This window comes from Choloepus didactylus, chromosome 1, assembly GCF_015220235.1.
Source record: "Choloepus didactylus isolate mChoDid1 chromosome 1, mChoDid1.pri, whole genome shotgun sequence".
Classification (NCBI taxonomy): domain Eukaryota; kingdom Metazoa; phylum Chordata; class Mammalia; order Pilosa; family Megalonychidae; genus Choloepus; species Choloepus didactylus.
In genome coordinates this window covers 192,912,984-192,927,415 of record NC_051307.1, presented here as the reverse complement: position 1 = coordinate 192,927,415, position 14,432 = coordinate 192,912,984, and the positions used below count along the sequence as shown (strand labels likewise).

The 14,432-nt window shown below is 36.9% G+C and overlaps 1 protein-coding gene across 1 annotated transcript in view; it reads right to left on the bottom strand.

Moving 5' to 3' along the window:
• Positions 1–12,878: 12,878 nt before the first annotated feature.
• Positions 12,879–14,432, bottom strand: part of ZNF620 (zinc finger protein 620) — a 37,527-nt gene continuing 35,973 nt past the window's right edge. Inside the window, 1 exon segment of the mRNA XM_037847710.1 lies at positions 12,879–14,432. Coding sequence (XP_037703638.1) covers positions 14,194–14,432 — 239 coding nt within the window. The 3' untranslated portion in view covers positions 12,879–14,193.

The window sequence follows — 14,432 nt, the reverse complement described above, 5'->3', positions numbered from 1 at the left end:
GCAAAGCTGTCCTTCAAAAATGAGGGTGAGTTTAAAATATTTACAGATCAACAGACACTGAGAGGGTTCATGAACAGGAGACCTCCTCTATAAGAAATACTAAAGGGAGTGCTACAGACTGGTAGAAAAAGACAGGAGAGAGAGGTTTGGAGAAGAGTATAGAAATGAAGATACCAGGATATAGAAAGAGGGTAAAGATTGGGCATTTGATGCTGAAGGAGTATAGAATGCACAACAGGATTGATTGTATAGATCCAGAAATGGATAGCACAATACTGGGTGAAGGTAGCACAATATTGTAAGTGCACTGAACAAAGATGACTGTGAATATGGTTGAAAGAGGAAGGTAAGGGGCATGTAGGACACCAGAAAGAAAGATAAAAAATAAAGACTGGAATGGTATAAGTTAGTGAAACTTAGAGTCGTCAATGATTGTGATTAAAGATATAAGAATGTTTTTACATGAGGGAGAACAAATGAATGTCAACTTTGCAGCTGTTGAAAATGGGATGGTATTAGGGAAAAAATACAATCAATGCAAACTAAAGTCTGTAGTTAACAGTAACATTGTAATACGCTTCCACTAATTGTAACAAAGACAATATACCAAAGCTAAATGTCTATAAGAGGAGGATATAAGGGAGGGGTAAGGGATTCTTGGTATTGGTGTTGTTGTCTTGACTTTTTTTTTGCATTTTATTTTAATTTTATTTCTTTCTTTTGTTGCTTTTTAGTTGTCTTTTTCTTTTCTTTTCATCTCTTCCTCTTTGTGGAAGAAATGGAAATGTCCTCATATAGACTGTGGTGGTGAATGCAAAACTATGTAATTTTACAGGGAACCATTGACTGTTTACTTAGGAAGGAATTCTGGTGTGTGAATAAAACAATCTAAAAAATAAACAGAGGGATAAAAGTACTGGAGAAAATGTGGAGAAAGGGATGTACCTAATAACCATTGACAGGGAAGTAGAATGGTGCAGCCCATCTGGAGGGTAGTGTGGTGGTTCCACAGGAAACCAAGCATGGGGTTGGCATATGGCCCTGCAACCCTGTTACTGGGTATATACTTGTAAGAACTGAAAACAGGGACATGAATGGACGTTTGCACAATGGGGTTTATGGTGAGAGTATTCATGATTCGCAGTGGATGAAGGTGGCCTAAGGGTACATCGACTGATGAATGGAATGGTGAACTATGGTATATACATATGAGGGAATGTTGAACTGCTACAAGAAGGAATGAAATTGTGAGGTATGCAAGTAGGTGAATGGACATTGAGGACAGTGTGTTGAGTGAAATAAACCAGAAATGAAAAGACAAACATTATAATGCCTCACTAATATGGACTAAGTATAATGTGCAAACTCTGAATATTGAACCTGAGAGCATAGGTTATCAGGGGAAGGATCATTGTAAAGGATACTAAATTGTAAGCTCTTAAAACAGTTACATCTCTTCCTGAGTTGTAATTGTTATTTGTAAATTCTGAGATGCTGAGCTCTTTGTGTATAACCTGGTCAGTCCCTGGCACTGTGGGTATCTGTTTGACACCTGAGCCTCATAGCCAGAGTCTGGTAGCTATAATATCAGCATTACCCCATACAGCAAATGTTAAAGAGTCTGAAAAAGAGATCAAACTTCAATTAGAGATATGAACAAAAGATTTGGTTAGGACTAAGGTAAATCAGACTAAAGAGTAAAGGATGATATTGACAGTGCTTTAAAACTTCAACTTCTGTGTGAGACCAAGGAAGAGATGTTTTTAGGTGCAAATCTATATTTTTTTGTAACACACTACATAATTTAACTTGTATGATCAATTTACTCAATCACAATAATTACATGAAACTTTGAATAGGGAGTGAAATCTAGTTGGTTTGTACTGATTATTTTGAAGCCCCAATACAACCCAGAGTAATTTGGGCAAAGAATAAAAACGTATTTGCAAAGCCCCTTTGAGGGACTGGGGGAAAATGTGGAAACATTAAACTTCCCCACCTGGGGAATTACTGATATTCTCACAGACATTGGAGACTACCAATTTAGAAGGCTGAGTGTTCTAGTTTGCTAATGCTGCCAGAATGCAAAACACCAGAGATGGATTGGCTTTTATAAAAGGGGGTTTATTTGGTTACACAGTTACAGTCTTAAGGCCATAAAGTGTCCAAGGTAATGCATCAACAATCAGGTACCTTCACTGGAGGATGGCCAATGTTGTCTGGAAAACCTCTGTTAGTTGGGAAGGCACATGGCTGGCGTCTGCTCCAAGTTCTGGTTTCAAAATTGCTTTCTCCCAGAACATTCCTCTCTAGGCTGCAGTTCCTCAAAAATGTCATTCTTCGTTGCAATTGGGGATATTTGTCCTCTCTTAGCTTCTCTGGAGCAAGAGCCTACTTTCAATGGCCATCTTCAAACTGTTTCTCATTTGCAGCTACTCTCTCAGCTCCTGTGCATACTTCAATGTGTCCCTCTTGGCTGTAGTTCTTCTTCAAATTGTCACTCACAGCTGCACTGAGTTCCTTCTGTTTGCCAGCTCATTTATATAGCTCCACTGATCAAGGCCCACCCAGATTGGGTGGGGCCATGCCTCCATGGAAATATCTCATAAGAGTTATCACCTACAGTTGGGTGGGGCACATTTCCATGCAAATAACCTAATCCAAACGTTCCAACTTAATCCCCACTATGTCTGCCCCACAAGATTGCATTTTCTGGGGGACATAATACATTCAAACTGGCACACCAAGCCGTCAATCCTGGGACTTATTCTTATGAAGTTTGTTACTGCAAAGGAGAGGCTAAGCCTACTTGAAATTTTGCCTAAGAGTCACCCCCAGAGAACCTCTTTTGTTGCTCTGATGTGGCCTAAGGCAACTCTGCAGATAAACACAGTGCCCTCTCCCCTATGTGGGAAATGACTCCCAGAGGTGTAAATCCCCCTGGCAACATGAGACATGACTCACAGGGATGAGCTTGGCCCTGGCATCATGGGATTGAGAAAGCCTCTTGGACCAAAAGCGGGGGGGGGGGGGGGAATGAAACAAAATAAAGTTTCAGTGGCTGAGAGATTTCAAATAGAGTTGGGAGGTCATTCTGGAGACTATTCTTATGCATTATATAGATATCCCTTTTTAGTTTTTAGTTTATTAGAATAGCTAGAAGCAAATACCTGAAACAAACTGCAATTCAGTAGCCTTGATTCTTGAAGATGACAGTGAAACAATATAGTTACAGTTTGTGACCATGTGGTTGTGAAAACCTTGTGGCTCCCACTCCCATTATCCAGTGTATGGAGAGTTCAGTATAAAAATGAGGACAAAAAGTAAATGAATAATATGAGATGTTTTGGGTGTTCTTTTTTACTTTAATTTTTATTATTATTATTTTTTCATGGTAAAGAAAATGTTCAAAAATTGTGGTGACGAATGCACAACTATATAATTGTACTGTGAACAATTGATTGTACACCATTGATGATTGGTTTGTGACTATATCTCAATAAAATTGAATTTTAAAAAAGAATAAGTGATCTGCTTTATTCTGAATGAAGTAAATAAATTGAATGTTAAGCCAGCATCTCTTGCACTTAAATCATTACCCACAAAGGATTTAATAGTTTTGAGTTTAGTTTAAAATTATGTGAATACTCTGATTTCTAAAAAAACCTTAACTCTTAACCATGTTAGTTTAAACTATTTTTATTGCATGTTACTTGGATATAACTGATCTTTTTCTTATGCGTTAATACCTCACATTGGGCAGGATCTAAATACTGGGTTCTCCTGTAATTTGTCTTTAATTATTAAAAAAAGAGTGCAGGAAACATGTGCCTGCAGGAAACAAGAAATTTCCTGGCACATGTTTGTCTATTTTATATGCCTGTGCCCCCAGAAATGGAATATTTTAGAGTAGGGGCCAGTTAGAAGAACTTATTCAGCACCTTGTTGCAGGTAACAGACATTCTATTCCTTAATCAGGCAGTTCTTTTCTTCCTGTTAATATCATAGTGCTTTAGTCACTATAAGTATTTGTACTGTAAGGAAAGGAGGAACATTTCATTTGTCTTGATACACCTTTTGCAGCTCTATTTTTATAGCTGAGATTTAAATATTTGAGGGGAGAATTTAAGGGTAGGGAAACAATATGGACTACGTTAGAAATGGCCAGACCTGCATTCAGAACAGTGAGCCCCTCCCTAACTGGTAGTGGTGGGTATATTGTGTTTGGGCTTTTGTTTTTTATAAAGTGTAAAATAAAATAATCATGGGGAAAAAATTCCCAGAAGGGTTTCAACAGCAGATTGGAGCTGACTGAAAAATCAGTGAACTCAAAGACGAGATGATTGAAATGAGCCAGGCTGGGGGCCAGAAAACAAAAAAGAATTAGAAAAAGTGAAAACAGACTAAGTGGCCAGTGGGACACTATCAGTTATATCAATATACTCATTATGAGGGTTCTGGAGGAGGAGAGAAAGGAACAAAAGGAATATCTAAAGAAATAAGGCAGAACACTTCCCAACTTGGCAAAATACATGAGTATACACATCCAAGAAGCTCATCAAACACCGAACAGGATAAACTTGAAAGGAAACATGCCTAGACACATGGTGGTCAAGCTATCAAGGAGAGCGTTCTTAAAGCTGCAAGAGTAAAGCAATCTGTTATGTATGAGGGGGTCCCACTTAGATTAAGTTCCAATTTCTCATCAAAAAACATAGAGGCAAGGAGGCAGTTGTTTGAAGTAAAGTGTTGAGTGTTGAGAGAAAACAATTGCCAACCAAGAATTTTATATCTTTTGAAACTTTCTTTCAGAATTAAGGGGGAGATTAAGACATTCTCAGAGAAACAAAAGCTGAGGGAGTTCATTACCACTAGACTTCCCCTACAAGAATTGTTAAACAGAGTTCTTCAGACTGAAAGGAAAGGACCCTAGACAGTGGATAAAAATGGCACAAAGAAATAAAGACCTCCAGTCAAGATAATCATTTGGGTAATTATAAATGTCAGTATTATTGTATTTTTTGGTATATACCTCCACTTCTTACTTCTTACAGATGCTAAAATGCAAAAGCATAAAAAGTAATGATAAATCCATAGTTTGGGACATAACAGTGTACAAAGGTATAAATTGTAACAACTACAAAAAAAGGTGGAGGGACAAAAGGATATAGAATGGTGTGTTTATGCTATTGAAGTTAAGTTAGTATTAAATAAAAAATAATTGCTGCATATTATTTAGGATATTAAGTTTTAACTCCATGGTAACCTCAAATAAAATATATGAAAAATATATACAGAAAGAAATGAGAAGGGACTCTATATGGTACTACAAAAAAATCAAATAAATATGAAAATAGGCATCAAAAGAAAAATTGAGGTCAAAAAAAGGTATAAGACTTGCAAAGACTAAACAGCAAAATTTCAGAAGAAAGTCTTATATTATCAGTAGTTACTATAAGTATAAATGGATTAAACTCTCCAGTCAAAAGGCAGAGATTTGCAGAATGTATAAACAAGTACAACCACACTATATGTTGTTTACTAGAGACTCACTTTAAATTCAGAGATGAAGTAGCCTGAAAGTGAAAAGATGGGAAAAATATTCCATGCAGAGTAACCAAAAGAATGCTAGAGTAGCTATACTAATATCAGATTAAATAGACTTTAAGTCAAAAACTGTTAAGAGAGACACTATAATTGACATGGGGGTCAATTCGACAAGACAAAACAAGTATAATTATATATGTACCTAAGAGCAGAGCCCCCAAAATATATGAAGCAAGTAGTGACAGATTTGAAGGCAGAAACAGATGATTCTAAATTGTTAAAAGACTTTAATACACCACTATTCATAATGGATAGAATGTCTAGACAGAAGATCAGTAAGGAAATAGAAGACTTTAATACTACTCTAAACCAACTAGACCTAACGACATAGAACACTTCACCAAACCGGAGCAGAATACACCGTCTTCTCTAGTGCACATGGATAATTTTCCAGGATAGGCCACTTGTTAGATCACAAAACAAGTCTCAATAAATTCAAAAACATTGAAATCATACAGTGTATCTTCTCCAACCACAATGGAATGAAACTAGAAATAAATAATAGGGAGAAATAGGAAATTCACAAATATGTGGAAATTAAACAACATAGTCTTAAACTACCAATGGGTCAAAGAAGAAATTGCAAGAGAAATTAAGAAATATCTTCAAAATGAAAATACAACATACCAAAACATATGGGACACAGCAAAGGCAGTGTTGCCAAAATTCATAGCACTAAATGCTTAAATTTAAAAAGAAGATCTCAAATCAGAGATGTAACCTAGAAAAAGAGTGAAGTAAAGCCAAAGCTAGCAGAAGGAAGGAAATAAATATTACAGCAGAGATAAATGAAATAGAGAATAAAAAACACAATCAACAAAACCAAAGTTGGTTCTTTGAAAAGTTCAATAAAACTGACAAACTTTCAGCTACACCTATGAAGAAAAAAAAGAGGAGACAAACAACTAAAATCAAATGAAATGAAAGGGGTTCATTACTACTGATCCCACTAAAATAAAAAGGACTATAAGAGGATATTTTGAATAACTAAATGCCAACAAATTAGATAAGCTAGATGACATGGACAAATTCCTAGGAATACACTTACTACCTACACTGACTCAAGAAGAAATAAAAGATCTCAACAAACCAATAACAAGTAAAAAGACTGAACTGGTAATCAAAAACTTCAAATAAAGAAAAGTCCGGGACCAGATGGCTTCAAAGGGGAGCTTTACTAAACATTAAAAGAAGAATTAACACCAATCCTGCTCAAACTCTTCAAAAATGTGAAGAGGAGGGAACATTCCCTAACTCATTCTATAAGCCTGCAATATTACCCTTATACCAAAGCCAGATAAAGGTGCCACAAGAAAGGAACATTACATAAATGCAAAAATTCTCAACAAAATACTAGCAACTGAATCCAACAGCAAATGAAAATAAATATACACCATGAACAAGTGGGATTTATCCTAGGTATGCAAGGGTGTTTCAGCATAAGAAAATCACAGCAAATGAAAATAAATATACACCAAGAACAAGTGGGATTTATCCTAGGTATGCAAGGGTGTTTCAGCATAAGAAAATCAATCTACTACATTGCATTAACAGAACGAAGGGGAAAAAGCACATCATCATCTCAGTTGATGCAAAAAAGCCATTTGACAAAATCCAGCACCACTTCTTCATAAAAACACTTAGAAAACTAGGAATAGAAGGAAACTTCCTTAACATGATAAAGGGCATATATGAAAAATCCACAGCTAACATCATAGTCATTGCTGAAAGACTGAAAACTTTCACTCTAAAATCAGAGAAGAAGGTCTACTGTCACCACTGTTATTCAAAATTGTTCTGGAAGTTTTAGCCAGAGCAATTAGGCAAGAAAAAGAAATAAAAGGCATCCATCCAAATTATAAAGGAAGAAATAAAACTCCTTATTTGCAGATGACATGATCCTATTTACAGAAAATCCTGAAAAATCCACAAAGCTACTAGAGCTAATAAATAGATTTCAGTAAAGTGGTGGGGTACAAGATCAACACCCAAAATGCAGTGTTTCTTTTTTTTTTTTTTTCAAATCTTCAATTTTTTAAGATATATTCTCATACCATGCAGTCATACAAAACAAATCATACATTCGATTGTTCACAGTACCATAACATAGTTGTACATTCATCCACCTAATCAATCCAGACACCTTCATTAGCACACACACAAAAATAACAAGAATAATAATGAAAGTGAAAAAGATCAATTAAAGTAAAAAGAACACTGGGTACCTTTGTCTGTTTGTTTGTTTGTTTGTTTCCTTCCCCTATTTTTCTACTCATCCATCCATAAACTAGACAAAGGGGAGTATGGTCCTTATGGCTTTCCCAATCCCATTGTCACCCCTCATAAGCTACATTTTTATACAATTGTCTTCGAGATTCATGGGTTCTGGGTTGTAGTTTGATAGTTTCAGGTATCTACCACCAGCTACCCCAATTCATTAGAACCTAAAAAGGGTTGTCTAAATTGTGCGTAAGAGTGCCCACCAGAGTGACCCCTCGGCTCCTTTTGGAATCTGCCACTGAAGCTTATTTCATTTCCTTTCAGATCTCCCTTTTGGTCAAGAAGATGTTCTCTATCCCACAATGCCGGGTCTGCATTCCTCCCCAGGAGTCATATTCCACGTTGCCAGGGAGATTCACTCCCCTGGGTGTCTGATCCCACGTAGGGGGGAGGGCAGTGATTTCACCTGCCAAGTTGGCTTAGCTAGAGAGAGAGGGCCACATCTGAGCCACAAAGAGGCATTCAGGAGCAGGCTCTTAGGCACAATTATAGGGAGGCCTAGCCTCTCCTTTGCAGCAACCATCTTCCCAAGGGTAAATCCCGTGGTAGAGGGCTCAACCCATCAAACCACCAGTCCCCTATGTCTGTGGTCATGTAAGCAACCATCTAGGTGGGGTAGGCCAATACCCCTGCTTTCTCCACAGGCTCCTCAAGGGGGATCTACATATTTTTTTTCCTTGTTGTTTTTTTAACTTTTTTTTTTTTTTAAATCAACTGTATGAAAAATAAAAAAATAAAAAAATAATTAATGAAAAAACATACAATAAAAGAACATTTCAAAGAGACCATAACAAGGGAGTAAGAAAAAGACAACTAACCTAAGATAACTACTTTACTTCCAACATGTTCCTGTTCTACCCCAAGAAAGTTACCTAATATAGCAACATTTCTGTGAACTTGTTCCTACTATACCCATCAGAAATTAACAGACCATAGTCATTCCTGGGCATTCCCAGAATGGTAAATTTACCCATGATAGCTTATCTGTTCTTCTTGGATTATTGTTGCCCCTTCCTTAATTGCTTTCTATTGCTAGTTCCCCTACATTCTACATTATAAACCATTTGTTTTACATTTTTCAAAGTTCACATTAGTGGTAGCATATAATATTTCTCTTTTTGTGCCTGGCTTATTTCACTCAGCATTATGTCTTCAAGGTTCATCCATGTTGTCATATGTTTCACAAGATCGTTCCTTCTTATGCAGTTGTGTTTCTGTACACTAGTAATGAACAAACTGAAGAAGAAATCAAGGAAAAAAATCCATTTACAATAGCAACTAAAAAAAATCAACTGTGATGGTTGGGTTCATGTGTCAACTTGGCTAGGTGACCCAGCTGTCTGGTTAAGCGGGCACTGGCCTGACGATTGCTGTGAGGATATTTGAGGCTGGTTAATAAACCAACGGGCTGGTTTGTTGGATCATCAGTCAATTGACTGCAGCTGACTGATGACTCATCAAGGGGCGTGCCTTCCACAATGAGAGAATGCAATTGGCTGGATTTGGTCCGGGTGATCAGTTGGAGTCTTATAAGCTGGACGGTTAGAGAACCTTCACTTCTTCTTCGGCTGCCCAGTGAAGCATTTCCTGGGAGCTCGTCGAAGCTGCTGGTTCGTTTCCTGAGGAGTTCATCGAGCACGTTCGTCGAAAATCCCAGTTCATTTCTTGAGGAGTTCGTCGAAGTTGCCAGTTCATTTTCTGAGGAGTTCGTCGAAGTTGTCAGTTTGTTTCCCGAGGAGTTCATCGGACATCTTCCTTGGAGTTGACAGTTTGTTACATCTCTCATTGATTCTGTCTCCCTAGAGAACCCTAATTAATACATCAACTATCTAGGAATAAATATAACCAGGATGTAAAGGACTTGTATACAGAAAATTACAAATATTGCTAAAAGAAATCAAAGAATAGCTAAATAAATGGAAGGACATTCTGTACTCATGGATTGGAACACTAAATATTGTTCAGATATTGGTACTACCCAAAGATTCAATGCAATCCCAATCAAAATTCCAACATCTTTCTTTGCTGTTAGAATAGATATGGAAAAGTCATCCAACGAATTTAAATGGGAGCATAGGGGTCTCTGGTTAGCCAAAGCCATCTTGAAAAAGAACGAACTGGAGGATTCTCACTTCCAGATTTTAAATCTTATTACAAAACCACAGTCATCAAAACAGCCTGATACTGGAGAGATATAGACCAATGGAATCAAACTGAGAGCTCAGAAATCAAGCCCCTCATTTATGGTCAACCGATTTTTGACAAGGGTGCCAAGTCCACTCAATTAGGAAAGAATAGTCTCTTCAACAAATAATGCTCAGAAAACTGAATGTCTATCTGCAAAAGAATAAAGATGGACCCTTACTTGACACCATGTAAAAAAATCAACTCCAAATGGATCAAAACTTAAATATAAGAACCAGAATTATATTTCTAGAAGAAATCATAAGGAAGCATGATTAGAACCATGTGTTAGCCAACAGTTTCTTAGACTTTACATTCAAAGCACAAGCAACAAAAGGAAAAAACAGATAAATGGAACCTCATCAAAATTAAGAGCTTTTGTGCATTAAAGAACTTTATTATGAAAGTAAAACAAGCTACACAACTGAAGAAAATATTTGGAAACTGCACATCCAATAAGGGTTTAATACCACATGATATAAAGAAATCCTACAGCTCAACAATAAAAAGACAACCCAGTTTAAAAAAAAAAATGGGCAAAAGACTTGATTAGACAATTCTCCAAAGAAGATATATAAATGGCCCAAAAGCACATGAAAAAATGCTCAACATCATTATTCATTAGGGAAATGGAAATCAAAACCATGATGAGATACCATTTCACACCCACTAGAATGGCTACTATAAAAAAAAAATGAAAAAGTACAAGTGTTGGAGAGGATATGGAGAAACAGGAACACTCATTCATTGCTGGTGGGAATGGAAAATGGTCCAGCTGCTGTGGAAGACAGTTTGGCAGTTCCTCAGAAAGTTAAATGTAGAATCACCATAAAACTCAACTAACCCACTTCTATGTATATACCAAAATAATTTGAAAGCAGGATCTTGAACAGATGTTTGCAAACCAATGTTCACAGCGGCATTATTCACATTTGCCAAAAGATGGACGCAACCCAAATGTCATCATCTGATGACTGGATAAACAAAATCTGGAATATACACAAAATAGAATATTATTCACCCTTAAAAAGAAAAGAAGTTCTCATACATGCGACAAAATGGATGAACCTTGAAGACATCATGTTGAGTGAAATATGCCAGACACAAAAGGACAAATATTGTATGATCTCACTGATACTAAATATTAGAATAAACACATTCATAGTCAGAATTTAGAATATGGGTTACCAGGGGCTGGGGCAGGGGGAGGTAATGGGGAATTAATACTTAAATTGTACAATTTCTATTTAGGATGATGGAAAAGTTTTGGTAATGGATGGTGGTGATGGTAGCACAACATTGTGAACATAACTGCACTGAAATATATATTTGAATGTGGTTAAAGGGGGAAATTTTAGGTTGTATATATGTTACTATAATGAATAAATAATTAAATAAATAAATAAAACCCACAGGACTTTACAACGCAACTGTAACCTCTAAAATAAACCACGGACTATACTTAATAGTGCAAATTATAAAAATGTTCTTCATCAATTGTAACAAATGTACTATACAAATGAAAACTGCTAGTAATAGGGTGGTATATGTGAACTCTATTTTATGTATGATTTTTCTGTAAACTTACAACTTCTATAATTAAAAATTAAATGTTTAAAAAATGTTCTTTGTTCCAATGTAAAAAAAATCAATATAATCACCATATTAACAGATCAAGAGAAATGAAAGCACATATCCATTACAAAGACTTGGACACCAATGTTCATAGCAGCTTTATTTATAATAGCTAAAGTCTGGAAATAACCCAAATATCCTCAGTGGGTGAATGAACAAATTGTGCTATACCCATACAGTGGAATATTACTCAGTAATAGAAAAGAATGAACTACTGATATATGCAACATGGCTGAATCTCAGAATTATGCTAAGTGAAAGACACCAGGCCCAGAAAAAGTATATGCAGTGTGATTCCATTTATATAAAATTCTAAAAAGGAAAACCAAGCTTCAGTGACAGAAAGAAGTTTGGTGGTTTCCTGGTGAGGGATGAGAGAGAGAGGGATTACAAAGGGGGACAAGCAGAGTTTGGGGGGTGATGGCTATATTGACTGTAATGATTGTTTCATGGGTGTATACACACACACAAAAACTTACCAATGGCAATATAATAATAGGTAACATTTTTTATAGTTTAGTATGCACCAGTCACTCTTCTAAGCACTTCTCCATGTATTAATGCATTTATACTCAACACAAACCTATGAGGTAGGTTAACTGTTATCCCCATTTTACAGATAAGGAAATAAGCATAGAGTTTCTATAACCTAACCAGATCACATACCTGGGACCAAACCAAAGTCTGCCTAGCTCTGTATACTAACTACTACCCTCCTTTCCTGCAATGGGCAAAGTCGAGCTGTCTGCAAAAGTGGATGCTAATGAAATAAGCTTCAGTGGCAGAGAGATTCCTAAACAAGCCGAGAGATCACTCTGGTGGGCACTCTTACGCACACTTTAGACAACCCTTTTTAGGTTCTAAAGAATTGGGGTAGCTGGTGGTGGATACCTGAACTATCAAACTACAACCCAGAACCCATGAATCTCGAAGACAGTTGTATAAAAATGTAGCTTATGAGGGGTGACAATGGGATTGGGAAAGCCGTAAGGACCAAACTCCACTTTGTCTAGTTTATGGATGGATGTGTAGAAAAAGTAGGGGAAGGAACAAACAGACAAAGGTACCCAGTGTTCTTTTTTACTTCAATTGCTCTTTTTCACTCTAATTATTATTCTTGTTATTTTTGTGTGTGTGCTAATGAAGGTGTCAGGGATTGATTTAGGTGATGAATGTACAACTATGTAATGGTACTGTAAACAATCGAAAGTACAATTTGTTTTGTATGACTGCGTGGTATGTGAATATATCTCAATAAAATGATGATTAAAAAAAAAAAAAAGTGGATGCTAAAACAGAACACATTTACATCTTCCCTCATCTCCACAGGTAACAGATAATAATGGTAGGTTCTTCCATGATCATAAAAAACTATAACTAGATGAAGTTGCCAAGAATGTTTCATTGCTTGAGACCACTGGAACAGCATGAGATTGTATCCATTTAAGAACAACTAGGCCTGAGACTAAGGTACAGATGGCAAGAAAGCCATGTAGGGAGACTCCAGGAAGTGGTGACAAGTGGAAAGCAGAGGCAATTTCTGAGCAAGCAATACTTAGACCACATTCACCAGAAGGACTTGGGGCTTTGCATATGAATAAAAGGTATATGCCCTTTTAGTATATACTGTGACTTTTGCAAAAGCACAGATAAGTGAGTAGTGAAGAAGAGTAATAGCAAAGAAAGCAGGGTGGGTGGGCATTGCATCCAAAGTAGGGTCTCTGTAAATTTGCACCCAATTAGGAATGTCTTCCAAGATGCCGATAGCTCCATACAAGCAGGAGCCCTGTGTTTTGAGTTTAGAAGACTTCTTCTGACATACAGGTTGTAGCAGAGTATCCAGAGATCTTTCTCTTTCCTGGCTTATCCCCTTCTTTGATGGTATACATATGAAAAAAAGATGCATGGAAGATAAAAGTTTTGAGATCTAAAGGGTCTGAAAATGCCTTTACTCTCATAATTAGGAATAAAATTCTGGATGGAAATCATTTTCCTCAATTTTATGGCATACACCAAGGTTGAGAAATCTGATGCCATTCTTATACTTGATCTTTGGTTTTCTCTCTCTACAAAGGTTTAGCTAGCATCTCCTCTTTAAACATTTTGTGCGTGTGTTTTGAGAATTCATAGTGATGCTCTTTGATGTGGGTTCCCCCCACTCATCTTGTCGGACACTCAGTGTATCTCTTCAACTGGGAAACTTACATTTCTTTTTATGTTTGTAAATTTTCAGGTTTTTTGTTTGTTTTATTTGCCTTTTTACTTGTAAAGAATGTTCATGTTCAAGAGACTTTGAGGAAGAGTTCACAACGGAAAGTGGGACAGATAGAGAAGCGGGCATTCTGGATATGCAGAGCCATGGGAACAGAGGTATGAGGGTAAGAATTAGCACAGTCCAGGAAGGAAAGTGATGACACTGACAGAACAGAAGAACATGAAAATGAGGAGCAACAAGGAGAGGCACAGAGGGCCTAACTGTGGATAGCCTTACTCCTGCACAGGTATCTTCTCAATATGAAGTTTTTGATGGAGAATGAACCTTCCACACCAGCTGAAGGCTTTCCCACACACCTTACACTCATAAGGTTTCTCACCAGTGTGAACTCGCTTGTGCTGAATAAGGGTTATTTTCTGATTGAATGCCTTCCCACACTCCTTACATTCAAAGGGTTTCTCACCAGTGTGAATTCTCTGGTGCTGAGTCAAGGCTGTGTTGGAGCTTAATG